The sequence below is a fragment of the Lynx canadensis genome, chromosome C2 (assembly GCF_007474595.2).
Source record: "Lynx canadensis isolate LIC74 chromosome C2, mLynCan4.pri.v2, whole genome shotgun sequence".
NCBI classification, from domain to species: domain Eukaryota; kingdom Metazoa; phylum Chordata; class Mammalia; order Carnivora; family Felidae; genus Lynx; species Lynx canadensis.
In genome coordinates, this window is record NC_044311.2 from 31,795,227 (window position 1) to 31,818,840 (window position 23,614).

Sequence of the window (23,614 nt, forward strand, 5' to 3'; positions counted from 1 at the left end):
TTTAATTACATTATGTCTTCGTGTTGGCCTGATTTTGATGGGAGTTCTCTGTGCCTCATGGATCTGGATGTCTGTTTCCTTCTCCAGCTTGGGGAAATTTTCTGCTATTATTTCTTGAAATAAATTTTCTGCCCCCTTTTCTCTCTCTTCTTCTAAAACTCCTATAATACAAAAGTTATTAAAACAAAAGTTTGATGGAGTCACTGAGTTCCCTAAGTCTATTCTTGTGTTGCATAATTCTTTTTCTCTTTTATTCAGCTTCATTATTTTCCATTAGTTTGTCTGCTAGGTCACTAATTCATTCCTCTGCATCTTCTAGCCTGCTGCTCATTGCATCAAGCGTGTTTCCAATCTTATTTATTGCATTCTTCATCTCTAATTATTTCTTAACTCTTTTATCTGTGTGGTAAGGATCTCACTGATGTCTTGTATTCTTTTCTCACGCCCTTATTATTGTTGCTTTAAATTCTTCATCAGTCATGTTACTTATATCTGTTTTGCTTAGATCTCTGGCCATGGCCTTATCTTGTTCTTTCATTTGGAGTAAATTCCTCCATCTTGGCATTTTGTCTAAGTCTCTGCCTTCTTCTGTGTGTTAGAAAAACCATGTATGTCTCCTGCTTCTGAAAGTAATGGCCTTATGAAGAAGAGGTCACTTAGTGCCTAGTAGATACTTCAGGGAGTATCTCCAGTGTGTGCTGCATTACTCTGCTATTGTGTGTTGTGTGTCTACTATTGGCTGCTCTGTCCTTCAGGCCAGTTACCTGCAGAGGCTCTCCTTGCCTACTGTGGGCAGTGTTTGGTGCCTGGCATGAATGTGGCAAGTTTTAACTAGGTTGCTGTGGTCTGCTTTTGCAACGAGGCCTGACACCCAACTCCATCAGAACTGAGGCTCCACAGAACTCTCTGGTTGGGAGACATGGTGTGGGCAGGGGTTTGTACTGGTCTTTTGGAGGAGGGGCCCACTGCACTGGGACTGAAGCAGCTTGACTGAGAAAGGCAGTCCTACCAGTCAAGAGCACAGGGGAGTGGAGCTTGGTGTAATCAACTTAGGAAGCCAGTGTCAGCTCTATGCTTCTTCCCACAGGTGGCTCTATGTTTATGCTGAGGGGAAGGGGAGGAAAATAGTGCCAGCTAGCTCCTTTGTTCCTGAAGAGGCATCTCCATGAACACTACCTGTCAGGTTCGCACTCTAAGAAGAGCAAATAATCTCCCCACTGTGTGCTCCAGGTGTTCTTCAAATTGCTGTTTCAATACTCTTTACCTTCAGGTTGTTTGCCTGCCTTCTCTCCAGGAGCAGCACAGTCTCTGTTGGCCTCTATCCCAAACCCTTTGGCCTCTAAAACTGCAGGCTTTAAGTCCTGCTGGTTGCAAGGACTCACAGAATTCAGCCCTCTCGTTTTCCAAGCCAATGGCTTTGGGGAAACCTTCCCCTTATACATCACCCTGTATGCTCTTCTCTCTCTCATCCTTCTCTGCAACCATGGCTCCCTCCCTTCTGCAGCACCTGCAGTCTGTTTCTCCCGTAAAGCAGGTGTGGCCTACCTTCTTCATTGTGGCCTCTCCTCTCCTTTTAGTTATGGACTTTGTTCTGTCAGTCTTCAGGTTGGCTTCTGGAGCATTTAGGATGATTTGGCAGTTGTGTTCATGTGATGAGATGAGCCTAGGGTCTTCCTACTCTGCCGCCATCTTCCTATCTTACTCCAATTTCTCTTAAAAATAGTAGGAAATTTTAACACCACACTTACATCAATGGGTAAATCATCTGCACAGAAAATCAGTAAGCAAACAAGTGAGCTTAAACAACACATTAAACCAGATGGACTTAACAGATATATATATATAGAATATTCCATCAAAAAAACAGAAGAATACACATTATTTTTCAAGTGCACACGGAACTTTCTTCAGGATAGATTGTGTTAAACCACATAACAAGTGTCAGGAAATTTAAGAAGACTGAAATCATATCAAGCATTTTTTCCAACCACAATGGTACGAAAGTAGAAATCAATTACAAGAAAAAATTACAAGACCCATCTATATGCTGCCTACAAGAGATTCACTTCAGACCTAAAGACACATTCAGACTAAAAAAAAAAAAAACAAAACAAAAAACAAACACAAACACACAAAAAAAACCCACAAAAGCTAAATAACATAATACTAAATAACCAGTGGGTCAGTGAGGAAGTCAAAGAGGCAATCAGAAAATACTTTGAGACAAATAAAAATGGAAACACAACATTCAGAAATCTATAGGACATAGCAAAAGCAGTTCTAAAATGGAAGTTTATGATGCAAGCCTGCCCTAAGAAACAAGAAAATTTTCAAATGAACATTCTAATCTTACACCTAAAGAAATTAGAAAAAGAAGAACAAAGACCCAAGTTAGGAGAAAGAAGGAAATAATAAAGATCAGAGTGGAAATAAATAAAATAGAGACCAAAAAATAGAATAAAATCAACAAAATTAAGAGTTTTTACTACATGCAATATAATGAAACTGGACTACTATCTTATACCATATACAGAAATAAACTCAAAGTGGATCAAAACCTTAATATAAGTCCTGAAGCTATAAAATTCCCAAAAGAAAACATAAGCAGTAAACTCTTAGACATAAGTTTTAGAAATACTTGTTTGGATTTGTCTCCTCAAGCAAGGGCAACAAATGCAAAAACACTTGGGGCTGCAGCAAACTAAAAAGCTTTACACTGCAAAGGAAACCATCAACAAAATGAAAAGGCAACTGTACTAAATTGGAGAAGATGTTTGCAAATGATATATCCAATAGAGGGTTAATATTTAAAATATATAAAGAACTCCTATAACTCAACACCAAAACAAACAATCCTCAACTTAAAAAATGAGCATAGGACCTGAATAGACATTTTTCCATGGCAGATGGCCAGTAGACACATGAAAAGATGCTCACCGTCATTAATCAGGAAAATGCAAATCAAAGCCATAATGAAATATCACCTCTTGCCTGGCAGAATAGCTGGTCTTCAAAAAGACCAGAAATAGCAAGTGTTGACCAGGATACGGAGAAAACAGAACTTTGTGCACTATTGGTAAATGTAAATGGTGTAACCCCTATGGAAAACACTATGGAGTTTCCTCAAGAAATTAAAAATAGAAAAATCATACAATCCAGCAATTCCACTTTTGTGTATTTTTCCAAAGAAAATGAAAACTCTTATCCAAAAAGTTATATGCACTCCTATGTTCACTGCAGCATTATATACAATAGCCAACATATGGAATGAACCTAGTGTCCATTAATAGATGAATGAGTAAAGAAGATGTGGTTTGTACACACAATTGAATATTACTCAGCCTTAAAAAGTAATGAAATCTTGCCATTTACAGCAACATGGATGGACCTAGAGGGTGAATGCCAGAGAAAAACAAATACTGTATGATTTCACTTATATGTGGAATCTAAAGCACAAAACAGAAACATACTCATAAAGACAGTGAACAGATTGGTGGTTGCCAGAGGGGAGGTGGTTGGGGAGATTGGCAAAATAGGTGAAGGGGATTAAGAGGTACAAACTTCCAGGTATAAAATAAGCAAGTCACAGGGATGTAAAGTACAGCATAGGGAATATAGTCAGTAATATATTAATCACTTTATATAGTGACAGATGGTTGCTAGATTTATCATGATCATTTATAATGTATATAAATGTTGAATCACTGTTATACACCTGAAACCAATATAATAGTGTATGTCAATTCAATTTTTAAAAAATCAGGCAAGAAATACAAAATAATGGTTTTCAAGATGCTGGATATCTAGCAACAGACGATAGTGATTGCTGAGAGACAGAAAACTGTAAACAAGGTCAGCTTTAGGATTGTCCCAGCTTACTGCCTTGAAAGAGTTTTCAGGGCACAGTGTGGGAATGGGGACTCCAGGCAGAGTCCATGGGTTTAGGAGACAGACTCCCTGGTTTTAGGAGGCAGAGGTGAGAGCTAGGAGGACCAGGGTGGTGAGAATACTTGGGACAGAGCACCAGGGAGAAAGCTCCATACATCTTTAGAAATACTCCATGAGTATTCAGCAGAGTACTGGTCAGCAGATGTATGTGTGGAAAGTAACCAAAGCTAAAGAAAGAGCTATTCACGGGCGCCTGGGTGGCTCAGTCGGTTGAGCGGCCGACTTCAGCTCAGGTCATGATCTCGCAGTCCGTGAATTCGAGCCCCACGTTGGGCTCTGTGCTGACAGCTCAGAGCCTGGAGCCTATTTCAGATTCTGTGTCTCCCTCTCTCTGACCCTCCCCCATTCATGCTCTGTCTCTCTCTGTCTCAAAAATAAATAAACGTTAAAAAAAATTTTTTTTAAAAACAGCTATTCACAATTAGAGGGAGCAGTACCATACCTTTGGGTCACACACAGAGCCAGGAATAGTATTTGTCCCTACCAGCCAGACTGGAAAACCTCATAATACACAGGACTGGGTAGAATAGTCATGGGAGTCTTGCTCCAGTAATGGAGAATAATTAGCCCTAAATTAAGCATTGCTAGGTACTGCCCAACCAATTTAGAAAGTAAGATCCACAAGAATGAAAGGATTTCAGAGTAACTTAACAGCATCCAAGAGCATAACTTGAGGGGGTGCCTGGGTGGCTCAGTCGGTTGAGCGACCGACTTCGGCTCAGGTCATGATCTCACGGTCCGTGATTTCGAGCCCTGCGTCAGGCTCTGTGCTGACAGCTCAGAGCCTGGAGCCTGCTTCTGATTCTGTGTCTCCCTCTCTCTCTGCCTCTCCCCCACTCATGCTCTGTCTCTCTCTGTCTCAGAAATAAATAAACATTTAAAAAAAATTTTTAAAAAAGAGCATAACTTGAAAATATTTATAAAAATATGTAAACATCTATCATTCAAAAAGGTAAAATTCATAATGGCTGATGTTATCAGCCATGCAAAAAAGCAGAAAAATACAATAGATAATAAGGGAAAAAAAATCATTTGAAACTGACCCAGAACTGACACAGATGTTAGAATCAGATAAGTACATTAAAACAGCTGTCATAACTGAATTCACTATATCCAGAAAGTTAGACATGGAAGATTTATATTTTAAGAGACCCAAGTTGAACTTGCAGAGATGAAAACTAAGATGTCTGGGGTGCAGAATCCACCAGATTGGTTTAATAGCAGATTAAGCATTGCAAATGATATGATTAGTAAATTTGACACAACCACTGAAAATAACAGTTACAGCTAAAAAGCAAAAACTTTTAAATAAAATGTGTTATAAAGAGTAGTCAGTAAACTCAAAAGGAGGAAGGAAAGGAAGAAAAAGGGGAACAAAGAATGAATGGGACAAAAAACAAGATGATAAACTTAAACCTAACCATATCAATATCAATAACACATTAAATATTAGTGATGTGAATACTCTCAAAAAGCAAAGATTAGACAAAAAAGCAAGACCCAAATATATGTTGCTTGAAATAAATGTACTTTAATTATAAACACAAATGGATTAAAAGTAAAAGGAGAAAAAGATATGGCATGCTAACACTAATCAAAAGGAAGCTCTTACAAATAAATGGAAAGACATACTGTGTTCATGGATTGCAAGATTTAATATTGTTAAATGCTCATTCTACTGAGAGCAGTGTATCCAGATCAGTTCAAGCTCTGTCAAAATTCCATATGTCCCCTTCCCCCACCCTCTGGCAACCACCGTTCTGTTCTCTGCTTCTATGAGTCTATTTTAGATACCTCATATAAGTAGAATCATAAAGATGTTCACTGATACAGTTTTAGTTATGCAAGACAAATTAGGTTCTAGACATCTGTACAACATAGTACGTATAGTTAACAATACTGTATTGTGCAATTTAAATTGTTAAAAGGATAGATGTTAAGTATTCTTACCAAAACAAACAGACCAAAGAGAAAAAAGCAACAGAAACTTTTGGAGGTGATGAATATGTTACTACATTACCTTAATTGTGGTGATGGTTTCCTATGATGGTTACATATGTCCAAACTCATCAAATTGTATATATTAAATATGTGCAATTTTTTGTATATCAGTTATTCCCCAGTAAAGTTTAAAAATACCAATGGCATTTTTTGCAGAAATATAAAAAACAATTCTAAAATTCGTATGAAATTTCAAAGGACCTGGAATAGCCTAAACAATCCTGAGAAAGGAGAACAAAGCTGGAAGCTTCACACTTCCAAATTTCAAAACATATTACAAAGCTATAATTCTTGCACATATAGTCAAATGATCTTCAGCATAGGTGCCAAGACTACAGTGGGGAAGGATGGTCTCTTCAACAAACAGTGTTGGGAAAACTGGATATCCACATGCAAAAGAGAGAAGTTACATTGTTATACCACGTACAAAAATTAACTCAAAATAGATTAAAGACCTAAACGTAAGACCTGAAACTATAAATCTCCTAGAAGAAAATATAGGGGGAAAACTTCATGACACTGGATTTGGCAGTGATTTAGTTGATATGACCAAAAAAGCAGAAGCAGCAAAAGCAAAACCAGACAAATGGGACTACATCAAACTAAAATTTCTGCACAGCAAAGGAAAGAATCAGCATAGTAAAAGGCAACCTATAGAGTGAAAAGAAAAAAAAAAAAAAACTTGCAAACATATCTGATAAAAGGTTAATATCCAGAATATAAAGAACTCCTACAACTCAATAGCAGCAACAATAAAAATAACTTGATTTTAAAAGAGCAAGGACTTGAATAGACATTTCTCCAAAGAAGATGAAATGTCTAACAAGCATATGAAGAGACGTTCAATAGCAGTAAATAAGCAGGGGAATGCAAATCAAAACCACGGTGAAATAACCCCTCATACCTGTTAGAATGGATACTATCCTTTTAAAAAAAACTGTTGGTAAGGATGTGGAGAAATTGGAATACTTACACACTGATGGTTAGAATGTAAAATGGTACAGTCTCTATGGAAAATAGTATCGAGGTTCCTCAAAAAATTTAAAATACAACTACTGTGTGGCTCAGCAATACCACTTTTGGGTATATATCCAAAAGAATTGGAAACAATCTCAAAGAGATCTTTGCATTCCTGTGTTCATTGTGCCTTATTCACAACAGCTAAGAGGTAGAAGCAATCTAAATGTCCATCAGATGATGAACGGACAAAGAAAATGTAGTATATACTTATAATGAAGTATTACTCAGCCTTTATTTTTTTTCTTTTTTTATTTTTTCAATTTACATCCAAGTTAGTTAGCATATAGTACAACAGTGATTTTGGGAGTAGATTCCTTAATGCTCCTTACCCATTTAGCCCATCCCCCCTCCCACAACCCCTCCAGTAACCTTCTGTTTGTTCTCCATATTTAAGAGTCTCATGTTTTGTCCCCCTCCCTGTTTTTATATTATTTTTGCTTCCCTTCCCTTGTGTTCATCTGTTCTATGTCTTAAAGTCCTCATATGAGTGAAGTCATATCATACTTGTCTTTCTCTGACTAATTTCGCTTAGCATAATATCTTCTAGTTCCATCCACGTAGTTGCAAATGGCAAGATTTCATTCTTTTTGATTGCTGTTACTCAGCCTTTAAAATGAAAATAAATTCCATCACATGCAACAACATGGATAAACTTTGAGGGCATTATGCTAAGTGAGATAAGACAGGTACAAAAAGACAGATACGGCACTACTCTGCATATTTGAGGTATCTAAAGTAGTCAGACTCCTAGGAAGAATTTCTTTCCAGAGCTTAGGGTAGGGAGGGTGTGTAGGGAGTTGTTTGGTGGGTGTAGAGTTTCATTTATGCACAATTGGAGTGGGAGGGACCTGTCGCACAACAATGGGTAAGTGGTTGACAGTATTGTACTATACAGTCAGAAATTGTTGGGAGGATGAATTTTATGTTATGTTGGGTTTTTTGCCACAAAAAGAAAAGAAGGCCGGGCAGCTGTATTAGTATCAGACAAAGTTTTAAAGTAAATACTGTTGCTAGGGAAAGATAAAGGGATCAGTTGATTCATCAGGAACGTAACAATTCATGAAGACTAAAACAAGAATGATACAGGGATCAATTCATCAAGAATATAACAATTCATATATTCAAGAATATGACAATTCAGTACAACAGCATGGTGAATCTAAATGTTTATGGACCCACCCCACTCACAGCAATGGACAGATCATCTAATCAAAAAATCAACAATAAAACAATGGCTTTGAATGACACACTGGACCAGATAGACTTAACATATATATTCAGAACATTTCATCCTAAAGCAGCAGAATATACATTCTTCTCCAGTGCACATGGCATATTCTCCAGAATAGACCACATACTGGGACACAAATCAGCCCTCAGCACATACAAAAAGATCGAGATCGTACTGTGCGTATTTTCAGACCACAACGCTATGAAACTCAATATCAATCACAAGAAAAAATTTGGAAAGGTAACAAATACTTGGAGACTGAAGATCATCGTACTAAAGCATGAATGGGCTAACCAAGAAGTTAAAGAGGAAATTAAAAAGTATATGGAAGCCCATAAAAATAATAACACCACAACCCAAAACCTCTGGGACGCAGCAAAGGTGGTCATAAGAAGAAAATGTATAGCAATCCAGGCCTTCCTAAAGAAGGAAGAAACATCTCAGATCTTACACCTTACACCTTAAAAGAGCTGGAAAAAGAACAGCAAATAAAACCCAAAACCAGCAGAAGACAGGAAATAATAAAGATTAGAACAGAAATTAATGCTATCGAAACCAAAAAAACAGTAGAACAGATCAATGAAACCAGAAGCTGGTTCCTTGAAAGAATTAACAAAATTGACAAACCACTAGCCAGTTTGATCAAAAGGAAAAAAGAAAGGACCGAAATAAATAAAACCAAGAATGAAAGATTCAAGAGCTGAAGATGCTGGCATAGGAGGACACTGGGCTCACCTCATCTTGCTGATTACTTAGATTCCACCTACATCTGCCTAAATAACCCAGAAAGCCGCCAGAAGACCAGCAGAATGGACTCTCCAGAGCCAAGCATAGACAAGAGGCCTATGGAAGAGGGTAGGAAGGGCAGAGAGGCGGTGCATGCTACACAGACTGATGGGAGGGAGCCAGGGTGTTGGAGGGGCAGCCCACCCAGCAAGGCAGAGCCCCTGAAGTCTGGCTTGCAGAAGCAGAGGGGCCAGACTCCGTGAGTTCTGACAGCCAGCGGGACTTAGCATCTGGAATGTTAAAAGTCAACAGCTCTGCTCTCAGAGAGTGGGGAGGGTGAGAGGACACCAGGAGGGAGTGTTGTTGAGCCCCGGAAGACAGAGCTCAGCTCGGTGGGGGAACAAAGGCGCTGGTAAGTGCCATTTCCCTCTCCCATCCCCCAAATGAAATTCCAGAGGGAACCAGTTCCCATCACCAAACTTGGTTGCACCATGCAAATGCCCAACACTGTGCTTCTGTGGATCCATCCCTATACCTCCTTCCGGTGCTGCAGGGCCCTTCCCACAGGGGACCACCTACAGCAAAGCGAACTAAGCCTGCTCTTCCCGCCCCTGTGCACCATGCAGATCCACGCTGGCTAATAACTCAGATCCCATCGAAGCTGCACCACAAGCCTGGCAGTGTGCAAGTAGCCCAGACAGGGGCCACACCACTCCACAGTGAGTCCTGCCCCTGGGAGAGGGGAAGATAAAGTACACACCAGTCTGACTGTGGCCCCAGCGGTGGGCTGGGGGCAGACATCAGGTCTGACTGAGGCCCTGCCACTAACACAAGTTACTCCGGACAGCACAGGGGAAGTGCCCTGTGGTTTGGAGCCACTGCAGGGACTACCCAAAATGACGAAATGGAAGAATTCTCCTCAAAAGAAACTCCAGGAAGTAGCAACCGCTAACGAATTGATCAAAAACAATTTAAGCAATATAATGGAACAAGAATTTAGAATAATAGTCATAAAATTAATCACTGGGCTTGAAGAAAGCATAGAGGACAGCAGAGAATCTATTGCTACAGAGATCAAGGGATTAAGAAATAGTCATGAGGAGCTAAAAAATGCTATAAATGAGGTGCAAAATAAAATGGAGTCGACCACAGCTCAGATTGAAGAGGCAGAGGAGAGAATAGGTGAACTAGAAGATAAAATTATGGAAAAAGAGGAAGCTGAGAAAAAGAGAGATAAAAAAAAATCCAGCAGGGGCGCCTGGGTGGCGCAGTCGGTTAAGCGTCCAACTTCAGCCAGGTCACGATCTCGCGGTCCGTGAGTTCGAGCCCCGCGTCAGGCTCTGGGCTGATGGCTCAGAGCCTGGAGCCTGTTTCCGATTCTGTGTCTCCCTCTCTCTCTGCCCCTCCCCCGTTCATGCTCTGTCTCTCTCTGTCCCAAAAATAAATAAACGTTGAAAAAAAAAAATCCAGCAGTATGAGGGGAGAATTAGAGAACTAAGTGATGCAATTAAACGGAAAAATATCCATATCATAGGAATTCCAGAAGAAGAAGACAAGAGAGAGAAAGGGGCTGAAGGTGTACTTGAACAAATCATAGCTGAGAACTTCCCTGATCTGGGGAAGGAAAAAGGCATTGAAATCCAAGAGGCACAGAGAACTCCCTTCAGACGTAACTTGAATCAATCTTCTGCATGACATATCATAGTGAAACTGGCAAAATACAAGGATAAAAAGAAAATTCTGAAAGCAGCTAGGGATAAACAGGCTCTAACTTACAAAGGTAGACATATAAGAGTAGTGGCAGACCTATCTATTGAAACTTGGCAGGCCAGAAAGGACTAGCAGGAAATCTTCAATGTGGTGAACAGAAAAAATATGCAGCCGAGAATCCTTTATCCAGCAAGTCTGTTATTCAGAATAGAAGGAGAGATAAAGGTCTTCCCAAACAAAAACTGAAGGAATTCATCACCACTAAACCAGCCCTGCAAGAGATCCTAAGTGGGATTCTGTGAGTGAAATGTTGCAAGGACCACAAAGTACCAGAGACATCACTACAAGCATGAAACCTACAGACATCACAATGACTCTAAACCCATATCTTTCAATAATAACACTGAATATAAATGGACTAAATGCTCCAACCAAAAGACATAGGGTATCAGAATGGAATAAAAAAAAAAAAAAAAAACCATCTATTTACTGTCTACAAGAGATTCACTTTAGACCTGAGGACACCTTCAGATTGAAAGTGAGGAGATGGAGAACTCTCTATCGTGCTACTGGAAGTCAAAAGAAAGCTGGAGTAGCCATACTTATATCAGACCAACTAGACTTTAAATTAAAGGCTGTAACAAGAGATGAAGAAGGGGATTATATAATAATTACAGGGTCTATCCATCAGGAAGAGCTAACAATTATAAATGCCTATGTGCCGAATACGGGAGCCCCCAAATATATAAAACAATCACAAACATAAGCAACCTTATTGATAAGAATGTGGTACTTGCAGGGGACTTTAATACCCCACCTACAACAATGGATAGGTCATCTAGACACAGGATCAATAAAGAAACAAGGGCCCTGAATGATAACATTGGATCAGATGGACTTGACATATATATTTAGAACTCTGCATCCCAAAGCAACAGAATATACTTTCTTCTCAAGTGCACATGGAACATTCTCCAAGATAGATCATATACTGGGTCACAAAACAGCCCTTCATAAGTATACAAGAATTGAAATTATACCATGCATACTTTTAGACCACAATGCCATGAAGCTTGAAATCAACCACAGGAAAAAGTCTGGAAAACCTCCAAAAGCATGGAAGTTAAAGAACACCCTACTAAAGAATGAGTGGGTCAACCAGGCAATTAGAGAAGAAATTAAAAAATATATGGAAACAAACGAAAATGAAAATACAACAATCCAAACGCTTTGGGACACAGTGAAGGCAGTCCTGAGAGGAAAATACATTGCAATCCAGGCCTATCTCAAGAAACAAGAAAAATCACAAATACAGAATCTTAACAGCACACCTAAAGGAAATAGAAGCAGAACAGCAAAGACACCCCAAATCCAGCAGAAGAAGAGAAATAATAAAGATCAGAGCAGAAATAAACAATATAGAATCTAAAAAAACTGTAGAGCAGATCAATGAAACCAAGAGTTGGTTTTTTTGAAAAAATAAAATTGATAAACCTCTAGCCAGGCTTCTCAAAAAGAAAAGGGAGATGACCCAAATAGATAAAATCATGAATGAAAATGGAATTATTACAACCAGTCCCTCAGAAACACAAGCAATTATCAGGGAATACTATGAAAAATTATATGCCAACAAACTGGACAACCTGGAAGAAATGGACAAATTCCTAAGCACCCACACACTTCCAAAACTCAAACAGGAAGAAATAGAAAACTTGAACAGACCCATAACCAGCAAAGAAATTGAATTGGTTATCAAAAATCTCCCAACAAATAAGAGTCCAGGACCAGATGGCTTCCCTGGGGAATTCTACCAGACATTTAAAGCAGAGATAATACCTATCCTTCTCAAGCTGTTCCAAAAAATAGAAAGGGAAGGAAAACTTCCAGACTCATTCTATGAAGTCAGCATTACTTTGATTCCTAAACCAGACAGAGACCTAGCAAAAAAAAGAGAACTACAGGCCAATATCCCTGATGAATATGGATGCAAAAATTCTCAATAAGATACTAGCAAATCGAATTCAACAGCATATAAAAAGAATTATTCACCATGATCAAGTGGGATTCATTCCTGGGCTGCAGGGCTGGTTCAACATTCACAAATCAATGTGATACATCACATTAAGAAAAGAAAAGAACCATATGATCCTGTCAATCGATGCAGAAAAGGCATTTGACAAAATTCAGCATTCTTTCTTAATGAAAACCCTCAAAAAAAGGCAGAGTAGAAGGAATATACTTAAACACCATTAAAGCCACTTATGAAAAGTGCACACCTAATATCATCCTCAATGGGGAAAAACTGAGAGCTTTCTCCCTGAGATCAGGAACACGACAGGGATGTCCACTCTCACCACTGTTGTTTAACATAGTGTTGGAAGTTCTAACATCAGCAATCAGACAACAAAAAGAAATCAAAGGCATCAAAATCGGCAAAGATGAAGTCAAGCTTTCACTTTTTGCAGATGAAATGATATTATACATGGAAAACCCAATAGACTCGACCAAAAGTCTGCTAGAACTGATAACATGATTCCAGCAAAGTTGCAGCATACAAAATTAACGTACAGAAATCAGTTACATTCTTATACACTAACAATGAAGCAACAAAAAGACAAATAAAGAAACTGATCCCATTCACAATTGCACCAAGAAGCATAAAATACCGAGGAATAAACCTAACCAAAGATGTAAAAGATCTGTGTGCTGAAAACTATAGAAAGCTTATGAAGGAAATTAAAGAAGATATAAAGAAATGGAAAAACATTTCGTGCTCATGGATTGGAAGAATAAATATTGTTAAAATGTCAATACTACCCAAAGCTATCTACACATTCAATGCAATCCCAATCAAAATGGCACCAGCATTCTTCTCGAAGCTAGAACAAGCAATCCTAAAATTTGTATGGAACCACAAGAGACCCCAAATAGCCAAAGTAATATTGAAGAAGAAGACCAAAACAGGAGGCATCACAATCCCAGACTTTAACCTCTCCTATAGAGCTGTAATCATCAAGACAGCACGGTATTGGCACAAAAACAGACACATAGACCAATGGAATAGAATAGAGACTCCAGAACTGGAGAGCATGGCCAAAAGTATGGCAAACTCATCTTCGACAAAGCAGGAAAGAATATCCAATGGAAAAAAGACAGTCTCTTTAAAAAATGGTGCTGGGAGAACTGGACAGCAACATGCAGAAGAATGAAACTAGACCACTTTCTTACACCACTCACAAAAATAAACTAAAAATGGGTAAAGGGCCTGAATGTGAGACTGGAAACCATCAAAACCCTAGAGGAGAAAGCAGGAAGAAACCTCTCTGACCTCAGCCGCAGCAGTTTCTTACTTGACCCATCTCCAAAAGCAAGGGAATTAAAAGCAAAAATGAACTATTGGGACCTCTTGAAGATAAAAAGCTTCTGCACTGCAAAGGAAACAATCAACAAAACTAAAAGGCAACCAACAGAATGGGAAAAGATATTTGCAAATGACATATCATATAAAGGGTTAGTATCCAAAATCTATAAAGAACTCACCAAACTCCACACCCGAAAAAACAAATAATCCAATGATGAAATGGGCAGAAAACATGAATAGACACTTCTCTAAAGAAGACATCCAGATGGCCAACAGGCACATGAAAAGATGCTCAACATCGCTCCTCATCAGGGAAATACAAATCAAAACCACACTGAGATACCACCTCATGCCAGTCAGAGTGGCTAAAATGAGCAAATCAGGGGCGCCTGGGTGGCGCAGTCGGTTAAGCGTCCGACTTCAGCCAGGTCACGATCTCGCGGTCCGTGAGTTTGAGCCCCGCGTCAGGCTCTGGGCTGATGGCTCAGAGCCTGGAGCCTGTTTCCGATTCTGTGTCTCCCTCTCTCTCTGCCCCTCCCCCGTTCATGCTCTGTCTCTCTCTGTCCCAAAAATAAATAAACGTTGGGGAAAAAAAAAATTAAAAAAAAAAAAATAAAAAAAAATAAAAAATAAAAAAAATAAAATGAACAAATCAGGAGACTATAGATGCTGGCGAGGATGTGGAGAAACGGGAACCCTCTTGCACTGTTAGTGGGAATGCAAACTGGTGCAGCCACTCTGGAAAACAGTGTGGAGGTTCCTCAGAAAATTAAAAATAGATCTACCCTATGACCCAGCAATAGCACTGCTAGGAATTTACCCATGGGATACAGGAGTGCTGATGCATAGGGGCACTTGTACCCCAATGTTTATAGCAGCACTTTCAACAATATCCAAATTATGGAAAGAGTGTAAATATCCATCAACTGATGAATGGATAAAGAAATTGTGGTTTACATACACAATGGAATACTAATTGTCAATGAGAATGAAATGTGGCCCTTTGTAGCAACGTGGATAGAAGTAGAGAGTGTTGTGCTAAGTGAAATAAGCCATACAGAGAAAGACAGATACCATATGTTTTCAGTCTTATGTGGATCCTGAGAAACTTTACAGAAGACCGTGGGGGAGGGGAAGGAAAAAAAGAAGGGGGACAGAGGGAGCCAAATCATAAGAGACTCTTAAAAACTGAGAATAAACTGAGAGTTGATGGGGGGGAGGGTGGGAGGGAGGGGAAAGTGGGTGATGGGTATTGAGGAGGGCACCTGTTGGGATGAGCACTGGGTGTTGTATGGAAACCAATTTGACAATAAATTTCATAAAAATAAATAAATAATAAAAGCTAAAAAAAAAAAAAAGAATGAAAGAGGTCCCTGATGAACATGGATGCAAAAGCCCTCAAGAAGATATTAGCCAACCAGATCCAACAATACATTAAAAAAATTATTCACCGGGGTGCCTGGGTGGCGCAGTCGGTTAAGCGTCCGACTTCAGCCAGGTCACGATCTCGCGGTCCGTGAGTTTGAGCCCCGCGTCAGGCTCTGGGCTGATGGCTCAGAGCCTGGAGCCTGTTTCCGATTCTGTGTCTCCCTCTCTCTCTGCCCCTCCCCCGTTCATGCTCTGTCTCTCTCTGTCCCAAAAATAAATAAACGTTGGGGAAAAAAAAAATTAAAAAAAAAAAATAAAAAAAAATAAAAAATAAAAAAAATAAAATGAACAAATCAGGAGACTATAGATGCTGGCGAGGATGTGGAGAAACGGGAACCCTCTTGCACTGTTAGTGGGAATGCAAACTGGTGCAGCCACTCTGGAAAACAGTGTGGAGGTTCCTCAGAAAATTAAAAATAGATCTACCCTATGACCCAGCAATAGCACTGCTAGGAATTTACCCATGGGATACAGGAGTGCTGATGCATAGGGGCACTTGTACCCCAATGTTTATAGCAGCACTTTCAACAATATCCAAATTATGGAAAGAGTGTAAATATCCATCAACTGATGAATGGATAAAGAAATTGTGGTTTACATACACAATGGAATACTAATTGTCAATGAGAATGAAATGTGGCCCTTTGTAGCAACGTGGATAGAAGTAGAGAGTGTTGTGCTAAGTGAAATAAGCCATACAGAGAAAGACAGATACCATATGTTTTCAGTCTTATGTGGATCCTGAGAAACTTTACAGAAGACCGTGGGGGAGGGGAAGGAAAAAAAGAAGGGGGACAGAGGGAGCCAAATCATAAGAGACTCTTAAAAACTGAGAATAAACTGAGAGTTGATGGGGGGGAGGGTGGGAGGGAGGGGAAAGTGGGTGATGGGTATTGAGGAGGGCACCTGTTGGGATGAGCACTGGGTGTTGTATGGAAACCAATTTGACAATAAATTTCATAAAAATAAATAAATAATAAAAGCTAAAAAAAAAAAAAAGAATGAAAGAGGTCCCTGATGAACATGGATGCAAAAGCCCTCAAGAAGATATTAGCCAACCAGATCCAACAATACATTAAAAAAATTATTCACCGGGGTGCCTGGGTGGCGCAGTCGGTTAAGCGTCCGACTTCAGCCAGGTCACGATCTCGCGGTCCATGAGTTCGAGCCCCGCGTCGGGCTCTGGGCTGATGGCTCAGAGCCTGGAGCCTGTTTCCGATTCTGTGTCTCCCTCTCTCTCTGCCCCTCCCCCGTTCATGCTCTGTCTCTCTCTGTCCCAAAAATAAATAAACGTTGAAAAAAAAATTAAAAAAAAAAAATTATTCACCATGACCAAGTGGGAATTATACCTGGGCTGCAGGGCTGGTTCAATATCCACAAAACAATTAACGTGATTCATCACATCAATAAAAGAAAGAACAAGAACCATATGATCCTCTCATTAGATGCAGAGAAAGCATTTGACAAAATACAGCATCCTTTCTTGATAAAAACCCTCAAGAAAGTAGGGATAGAAGGATCATACCTCAAGATCGTAAAAGCCATATATCAATGACCCAACGCTAATATCATCTTCAATGGGGAAAAACTGAGACCTAAAACCCTAAGGTCAGGAACAAGACAGGGATGTCCACTCTTGCCAGTGTTATTCAACATAGTGTTGGAAGTCTTAGCATCTGCAGTCAGACAACATAAAGAAATAAAAAGCATCCAAAACAGCGAGGAGGAGGTCAAACTTGCACTCTTCGCAGATGACGTGATACTCTGTAGGAAAACCCTAAAGATTCCACCAAACAGCTGCTAGAACTGATGCATGAATTCAGCAAAGTCGCAGGATATAAAATCAACGCACAGAAATAGGTTGCATTCCTATGCACCAACAATGCAGCAACAGAAAGAGAAATCAAGGAATTGATCCCATTTACAATTGCACCAAAAACCATAAAATACCTAGGAATAAATCTAACCAAAGAGGTGAAAAATCTATACACTGGAAACTATAAGAAGCTTGAAGACACAAAAAAATGGAAAAAGATTCCATGCTCCTGGATAGGAAGAACAAATATTGTTAAAATGTCAATATTACCCAAAGCAATCTACACATTCAATTGCAATCCCTATCAAAATAACACCAACATTCTTCACAGAGCTAGAACAAATAATCGTAAAATTTGTATGGAACCAGAAAAGATGACGAATAGCCAAAGCAATCTTGAAAAAGAAAACCAAAGCAGGAGGCATCACAATCCCAGACTTCAAGATAGACTACAAAGCTGTAATCATCTGGACAGTATGGTACTGGCACAAGAACAGACATTCAGATCAATGGAACAGAATAGAGAACCCAAAAATGGACCCACAAACGTATGAGTAACTAAACTTTGACAAAGCAGGAAAGAATATCCAATGGAATAAAGACAGTCTCTTCAGCAAGTGGTGCTGGGAAAACTGGACAGCGACATGCAGAAGAATGAACCTGGACCACTTTCTTACACCAGACACAAAACTAAACTCAAAATGAATGAAAGACCTAAGTGTAAGATGGGAAGCCATCAAAATCCTTGAGGAGAAAGCAGGCAGAAACCTCTTTGACCTTGGCCACAGCAACTTCTTACTCAACACGTCTCCAGAGGCAAGGGAAACAAAACAAAAATGAATGACTGGGACCTCATCAAAATAAAAACCTGCACAGCGAAGGAAATAATCAACAAAACTAAAAGGCAACCGACAGAATGGGAGAAGATATTTGCAAACGACGTATCAGATAAAGGGTTAGTATCCAAAATCTGTAAAGAACTCATCAGTGTCAACACCCAAAAAAACAAATAATTCAGTGAAGAAATGGGCAAAAGACATGAATAGATACTTATCTAAAGAAGACATCCAGATGGCCAACAAGCACATGAAAAGATGCTCCACATCACTCATCATCAGGGAAATACAAATCAAAACCACAATGAGATACCACCTCACACCTGTCAGAATGGCTAACATTAACAATTCAGGCAACAACAGATGTTGGCGAGGATGTGGAGAAAGAGGATCTCTTTTGCATTGTCGGTGGGAATGCAAGCTGGTGCAGCCACTCTGGAAAACAGTGTGGAGGTTCCTCAAAAATTAAAAATGGAACTACCCTACTAGCCAGCAATTGCACTACTAGGCATTTACCCAAAGGATATAGGTATGCTGTTTCGAAGGGGCACAAGCACCCCAATGTTTATAAGCAGTACTATTAGCAACAGCCAAAGCATGGGAAGAGCCCAAATGTCCATCGATGGATGAATGGATAAAGAAGATGTGGTAGATATATACAATGGAGTATTATTTAGCAATCAAAAAGAATGAAATCTTGTCATTTGCAACTACGTGGATGGAACTCAAGGGCATGATATTAAGTGAAATTAGTCAGAAAAAGACAAATATCATATGACTTGTATGAGGACTTTAAGAGACAAAACAGATGAACATAAGGGAAACAAAAATAATATAAAAACAGGGAGGGGGACAAAACATAAGAGACTCTTAAATATGGAAAACAGACAGGGTTACTGGAGGTGTTGTGGGAGGGGGGGATTAAGAACTCTACTCCTGAAATCATTACTGCACTATATACTAACTAATTTGGATGTAAATTAAAAAATAATAAAGTTAATAAAAACTAAAAAAATTAAAAAATATTAGGTAACAAAATTTTTAAAAATAAGATAAAAATAAATGTTTGTGGACCTTGCAACAGACCTTCAAAATGCATGAAGCAAAATCTGATAGAACTGCAAAGATACATTCACAATTATAATTGCAGATTTCCATGTGCTGCTCTCAATAATGAACAAGTTGAGAGAAATCAATAAGGATATAGAACATTTGAACAATACTATGAACCAACTTGACCTAATTGACATTTATATTACTCTTTACCAATCAGCAGTAGAATACACGTTCCTTTAACATGTACACAGAATATTTACCAAGATAGACCATATTCTGGGCCATAGAAGAAATCTCAATAAATTTTCAAAATTTAGTTCATAAACTGAATCATCACAGAATAAAGGATTTCTTTGACTTTAATGGGATTAAATTAGAAATCATGAAAGATCTTTGAAAATTCTCCAAATATTTGATAACTAGCACTTTTAAATAACCCATGAGTCGGGGCGCCTGGGTGGCGCAGTCGGTTAAGCGTCCGACTTCAGCCAGGTCATGATCTCACGGTCCGTGAGTTCGAGCCCCGCGTCAGGCTCTGGGCTGATGGCTCAGAGCCTGGAGCCTGTTTCCGATTCTGTGTCTCCCTCTCTCTCTCTGCCCCTCCCCCGTTCATGCTCTGTCTCTCTCTGTCCCCCCAAAAAATAAATAAATAAATAAATAAATAAATAACCCATGAGTCAGAGAAGAAATCAAAAGGAAAATTAAGAATTATCTTGAACTGAATGAGAACATGTCAAAGTTTGTGGGATGCTGCTAAAACTGTATTTAATAAGAGAGTTTGGAAAGTTTACAGATGACATGATCAGAATACAAAAATCAATTCTCCTTCCATATACCAGCAACAGAAATTGGAAATTGAATGCCATTTGTAATACCACCCAAAAATATTAAATACTTAGAGATGAATCTGACAAAGGTGTGCAAGACCTATACACTAAAAACAGCAAAACGTTGCTGAGAGACATGAAATAAGATTTATATAAATGGAGAGAGAGGTCTTTATGAGTGGGAGAACTTGAAATTGTTACAATGTCAATTCTATGTTAGCTTTGACTTGTAGAACCATAGCAATGTTCAAATACTCTCCCCTAAGAAATAATGAATTAAAATCAACCTGTAACTGTGGGAAGGAAACTCAGAATAAAATAATAAACAGTAGCAAATGAACTAAACTGTATTATAACCACATCAAAGAGGATGAAGGAAGAACAGGAGAGAGCTAACCTAAGTAACCCTGGAAAACAGTATTTTAATTGGATACCATATGACTAACGACAAAAAGAACTATGCACAAATACTGTACTCTCTTTAGTAAATTTGTTTCTCAGTGCAATATAGGTTGGCCGTTCTGTTAAAGTTACAAAGGAAAGAGGGAAGGTTAGAATGAACCTTGTGGTTAGAACCCATTATCTATATGATTACATAGTTTTTAGCATAAATAGATAAATATAGAAAGAAATAGAAGTGTGTATGCGTGGATTAGTATACAGGAGTTCCCCCTTTATATGCAGTTTCATTTATTCAGTTATTGAGGTAACTGCAGTCTAGAAGCAGATGATCCTCCTGACATAATGTCAGTTGGTGAGTAGTGGCCCAAGGCTACGTCACAATGCCTAAGTTAATCACTTCATTTCATCTCACCGTGAGGCATTTTATCATCTCATATCACAAGTAAAAAGGTGAGTACAGTAGTACAATGAGATATTTTGAGAGAGAAATCATATTCACATAACTTTTATTGCAGTATATTGTTATAATTATTCTATTTCATTATTGTTGTTAACCTCTTACTGGGCCTAATTTATAAATTAAACTTTATCATATGTATAGGAAAAAACATAGTATATATAGGGTTCACTACTGTTTGTAATTTCAGGCAGCCCCTGGGAGTCTTGGAACATCTCCCCAGCAGATAAGGGTAGGACTGCTGTACATACATATATTCCTAGTTCTTCCTGCTAAGAGGGTCCAGGAGCAGTGATACCCTAGAAGTAATGAGCACATCTAGCACCCAGATTTCTACATGGTTTTTAAATACCATTTCCCAGTAAAGGACCCAGGGCTATTTGGGGAAAAGAGTTGATTCCAGGATTGTAACAAGGAAAATATAATATAAGCCTGGACCATATTGTGATACCAGAAAGTATAAAAGTGCTTGCAAAAGGATGGGGCATGTCCTGATTGAGTTCCCAGTGGCCACAGCAATATCAATTTGAGCAACAAAATAAATGATAGTGTTGGATTGTAACCCATAGAATAAAGTAAATACCCATGAATCTATACTGATATGAACTGAACAAATAAATATGTGGGAGAGGAGGGATAGCTCTTCCTTACAAAAGAATTCTAGTTAATAAATGTAGAAAGAATGAGGAAAATACAAAATAAACACCACAGTATAAATGTCATAGGTTCTACAAATGACTGCTAATATCACTGGGCAAAAATTTGCAGAGAAACAGGATATTAGCAGAGTCTCCAAGTATCTCCCCCTACAAGATTTATTAACTATTGAGGGAAAATAAGATAGCAAACCCAGCAGTCACCATTTCAGCCAAATGTGATCAACATTAACTCTACAAGATATAAGACATATCTACATCATACTCTCATATGACTGAAAAGGACACAATACCACTTCTGTCATATACCTGCTGAAAATGTGTAATCTTAATCTAATCATGAGAAAACATCAGACAAAACCATGTTGAGGGACATTCTACAGAATAATTGACCAGGACTCATTAAGAATGTCAAAATCATAAAATACAAGACTGAGGAACTGTCAGAGTTCCATGAGACAATGAGACACAAGAACTAAACTAGGATCCTGGAACAGAAAAAAACACTAAGGGAAAAGCTGGTAAAATTTGAATAATGTCTGTAGTGTAGTATTGTATCGATGTTCATTTCCTAGTTTTGATCATTATACTATGGTTTGTAAGTTGTTGCCATTATGGAAAGCTGGGAGAAGGGCATAGAAATCACTAATATTTTTGTAACTTTTCCTTTGGTCTAAAATTATTTCCAAATAAAAAGTTAAATAGTAAGGTCCATTGCTTTGAGACTGTGTTGGTAGGTATGTATAGCTAACCATTCTGAAGAATCAAAGAAAAGAGATAATAATTGATGTCTGTCCATTTATAACCAATTAATAGATTATATCTATGTTGGCATTGCTGTTGCCTCTGGTTATTAAATTAACAGTAATCATCTCCAATAGGTTTTCCAGGTTTATTCAAAGTGCTTTAAAATCTAATTAGAAAATAAAAATGGTTGGGTCGCCTGGGTGGCTCAGTCGGTTAAGTGTCCAACTTCAACTCAGGTCATGATCTCGCAGTTCATGAGTCCGGGCCCTACATCAAACTCTGTGCTGACAGCCCAGAGCCTGGTGCCTCCTTCAGATTCTGTGTCTCCCTCTCTCTCTCTGCCCCTCCCCCGCTCATGCTCTGTCTCTCACTCAAAAATAAACAAACATTAAAAAGAAAAAAGAAAAGAAAAATGGTATTTCAGGGTTTTAAAATTCTAATAGTCTTCCATAAGAAAAAGCAGATTTTAAAATAAAACTAAAATCCTAAATTAAAAATAGATTTGTCCACACAGTTATTCTGATGGACATTAGCTGACCCATACAATTTAACATAGATTTCAAACTACTTGGCTACATGGCTATTTTTTTTTCCTCAGATATTTCCCATGTCTCTAGGTTAAGAACGAATCATTATAATTGGCTTGTGTCTTGTCACTTGTGTGTGTAAATTTCTCTTAACCACCCCTACCCCAGAATCTGTGTGGTGAATTTCCCTGACATGCCTTGACATGTTAGAATTACATATCTCTAAGATATTTGATTCACAAACCACCAAATATAGTTAAATTACAATTTTAATGTTTTATTGAAGTATACTAGCATATCAAAAAGCACACATAAGTATGCTTGTAATAAAATTTGTATTTAATAAAGTGTTAAATTTTAAGTGCATTGTTCAGTATTCCAAAAATAGCAGGTTTGCTCAACTGGCTACTTACTCTACAGGAAGGAAAAATTCTGTTGGCGTTTAGTTTTTTTATTTTGTTTTTTGGTGTGTTTGTTAATTTGGTTTTGGTTTTAATCTTCTTTAGGATGTGGTAGATACACACCCTGGCCTCACGTTCCTGAAAGATGCTCCAGAATTCCACTCTCGCTACATCACCACGGTAGGCTGGGTCCACTTTTGTCTCAATATAACTCTCCAAGTTTCCTTTTTATCACTGTCTACTATTCAGGCTTTCAGATCTTTATGCAAAAAGTAACATGGACTATAATGATTATTTTAAGTGGAAGAAAGGTACAGTAAAATTGGATTCATGATTTATGTCTATTTTCCTTCCTATAAGTACTAAGTGCTTAAGAGGTCTCTTGTCTACAAAATTAGAGTAATATATTCATCCTGTCTGGTCTTGTGAGGTACCTTTTTGCTTTGTTATTGTTATTGACATTT

At 38.5% G+C, this 23,614-nt stretch overlaps 1 protein-coding gene across 3 annotated transcripts in view; it reads left to right on the forward strand.

Annotated features, from left to right (window-relative positions):
* Positions 1-23,614, forward strand: part of PPP2R3A (protein phosphatase 2 regulatory subunit B''alpha) — a 217,902-nt gene that overhangs the window by 116,806 nt on the left and 77,482 nt on the right. For all 3 annotated transcript variants that reach the window (XM_030330466.1, XM_030330468.1, XM_030330470.1), the window contains one exon: positions 23,256-23,330. In XM_030330466.1, coding sequence (XP_030186326.1) covers positions 23,256-23,330 — 75 coding nt within the window. The remainder of the gene's footprint in view (positions 1-23,255; positions 23,331-23,614) is intronic.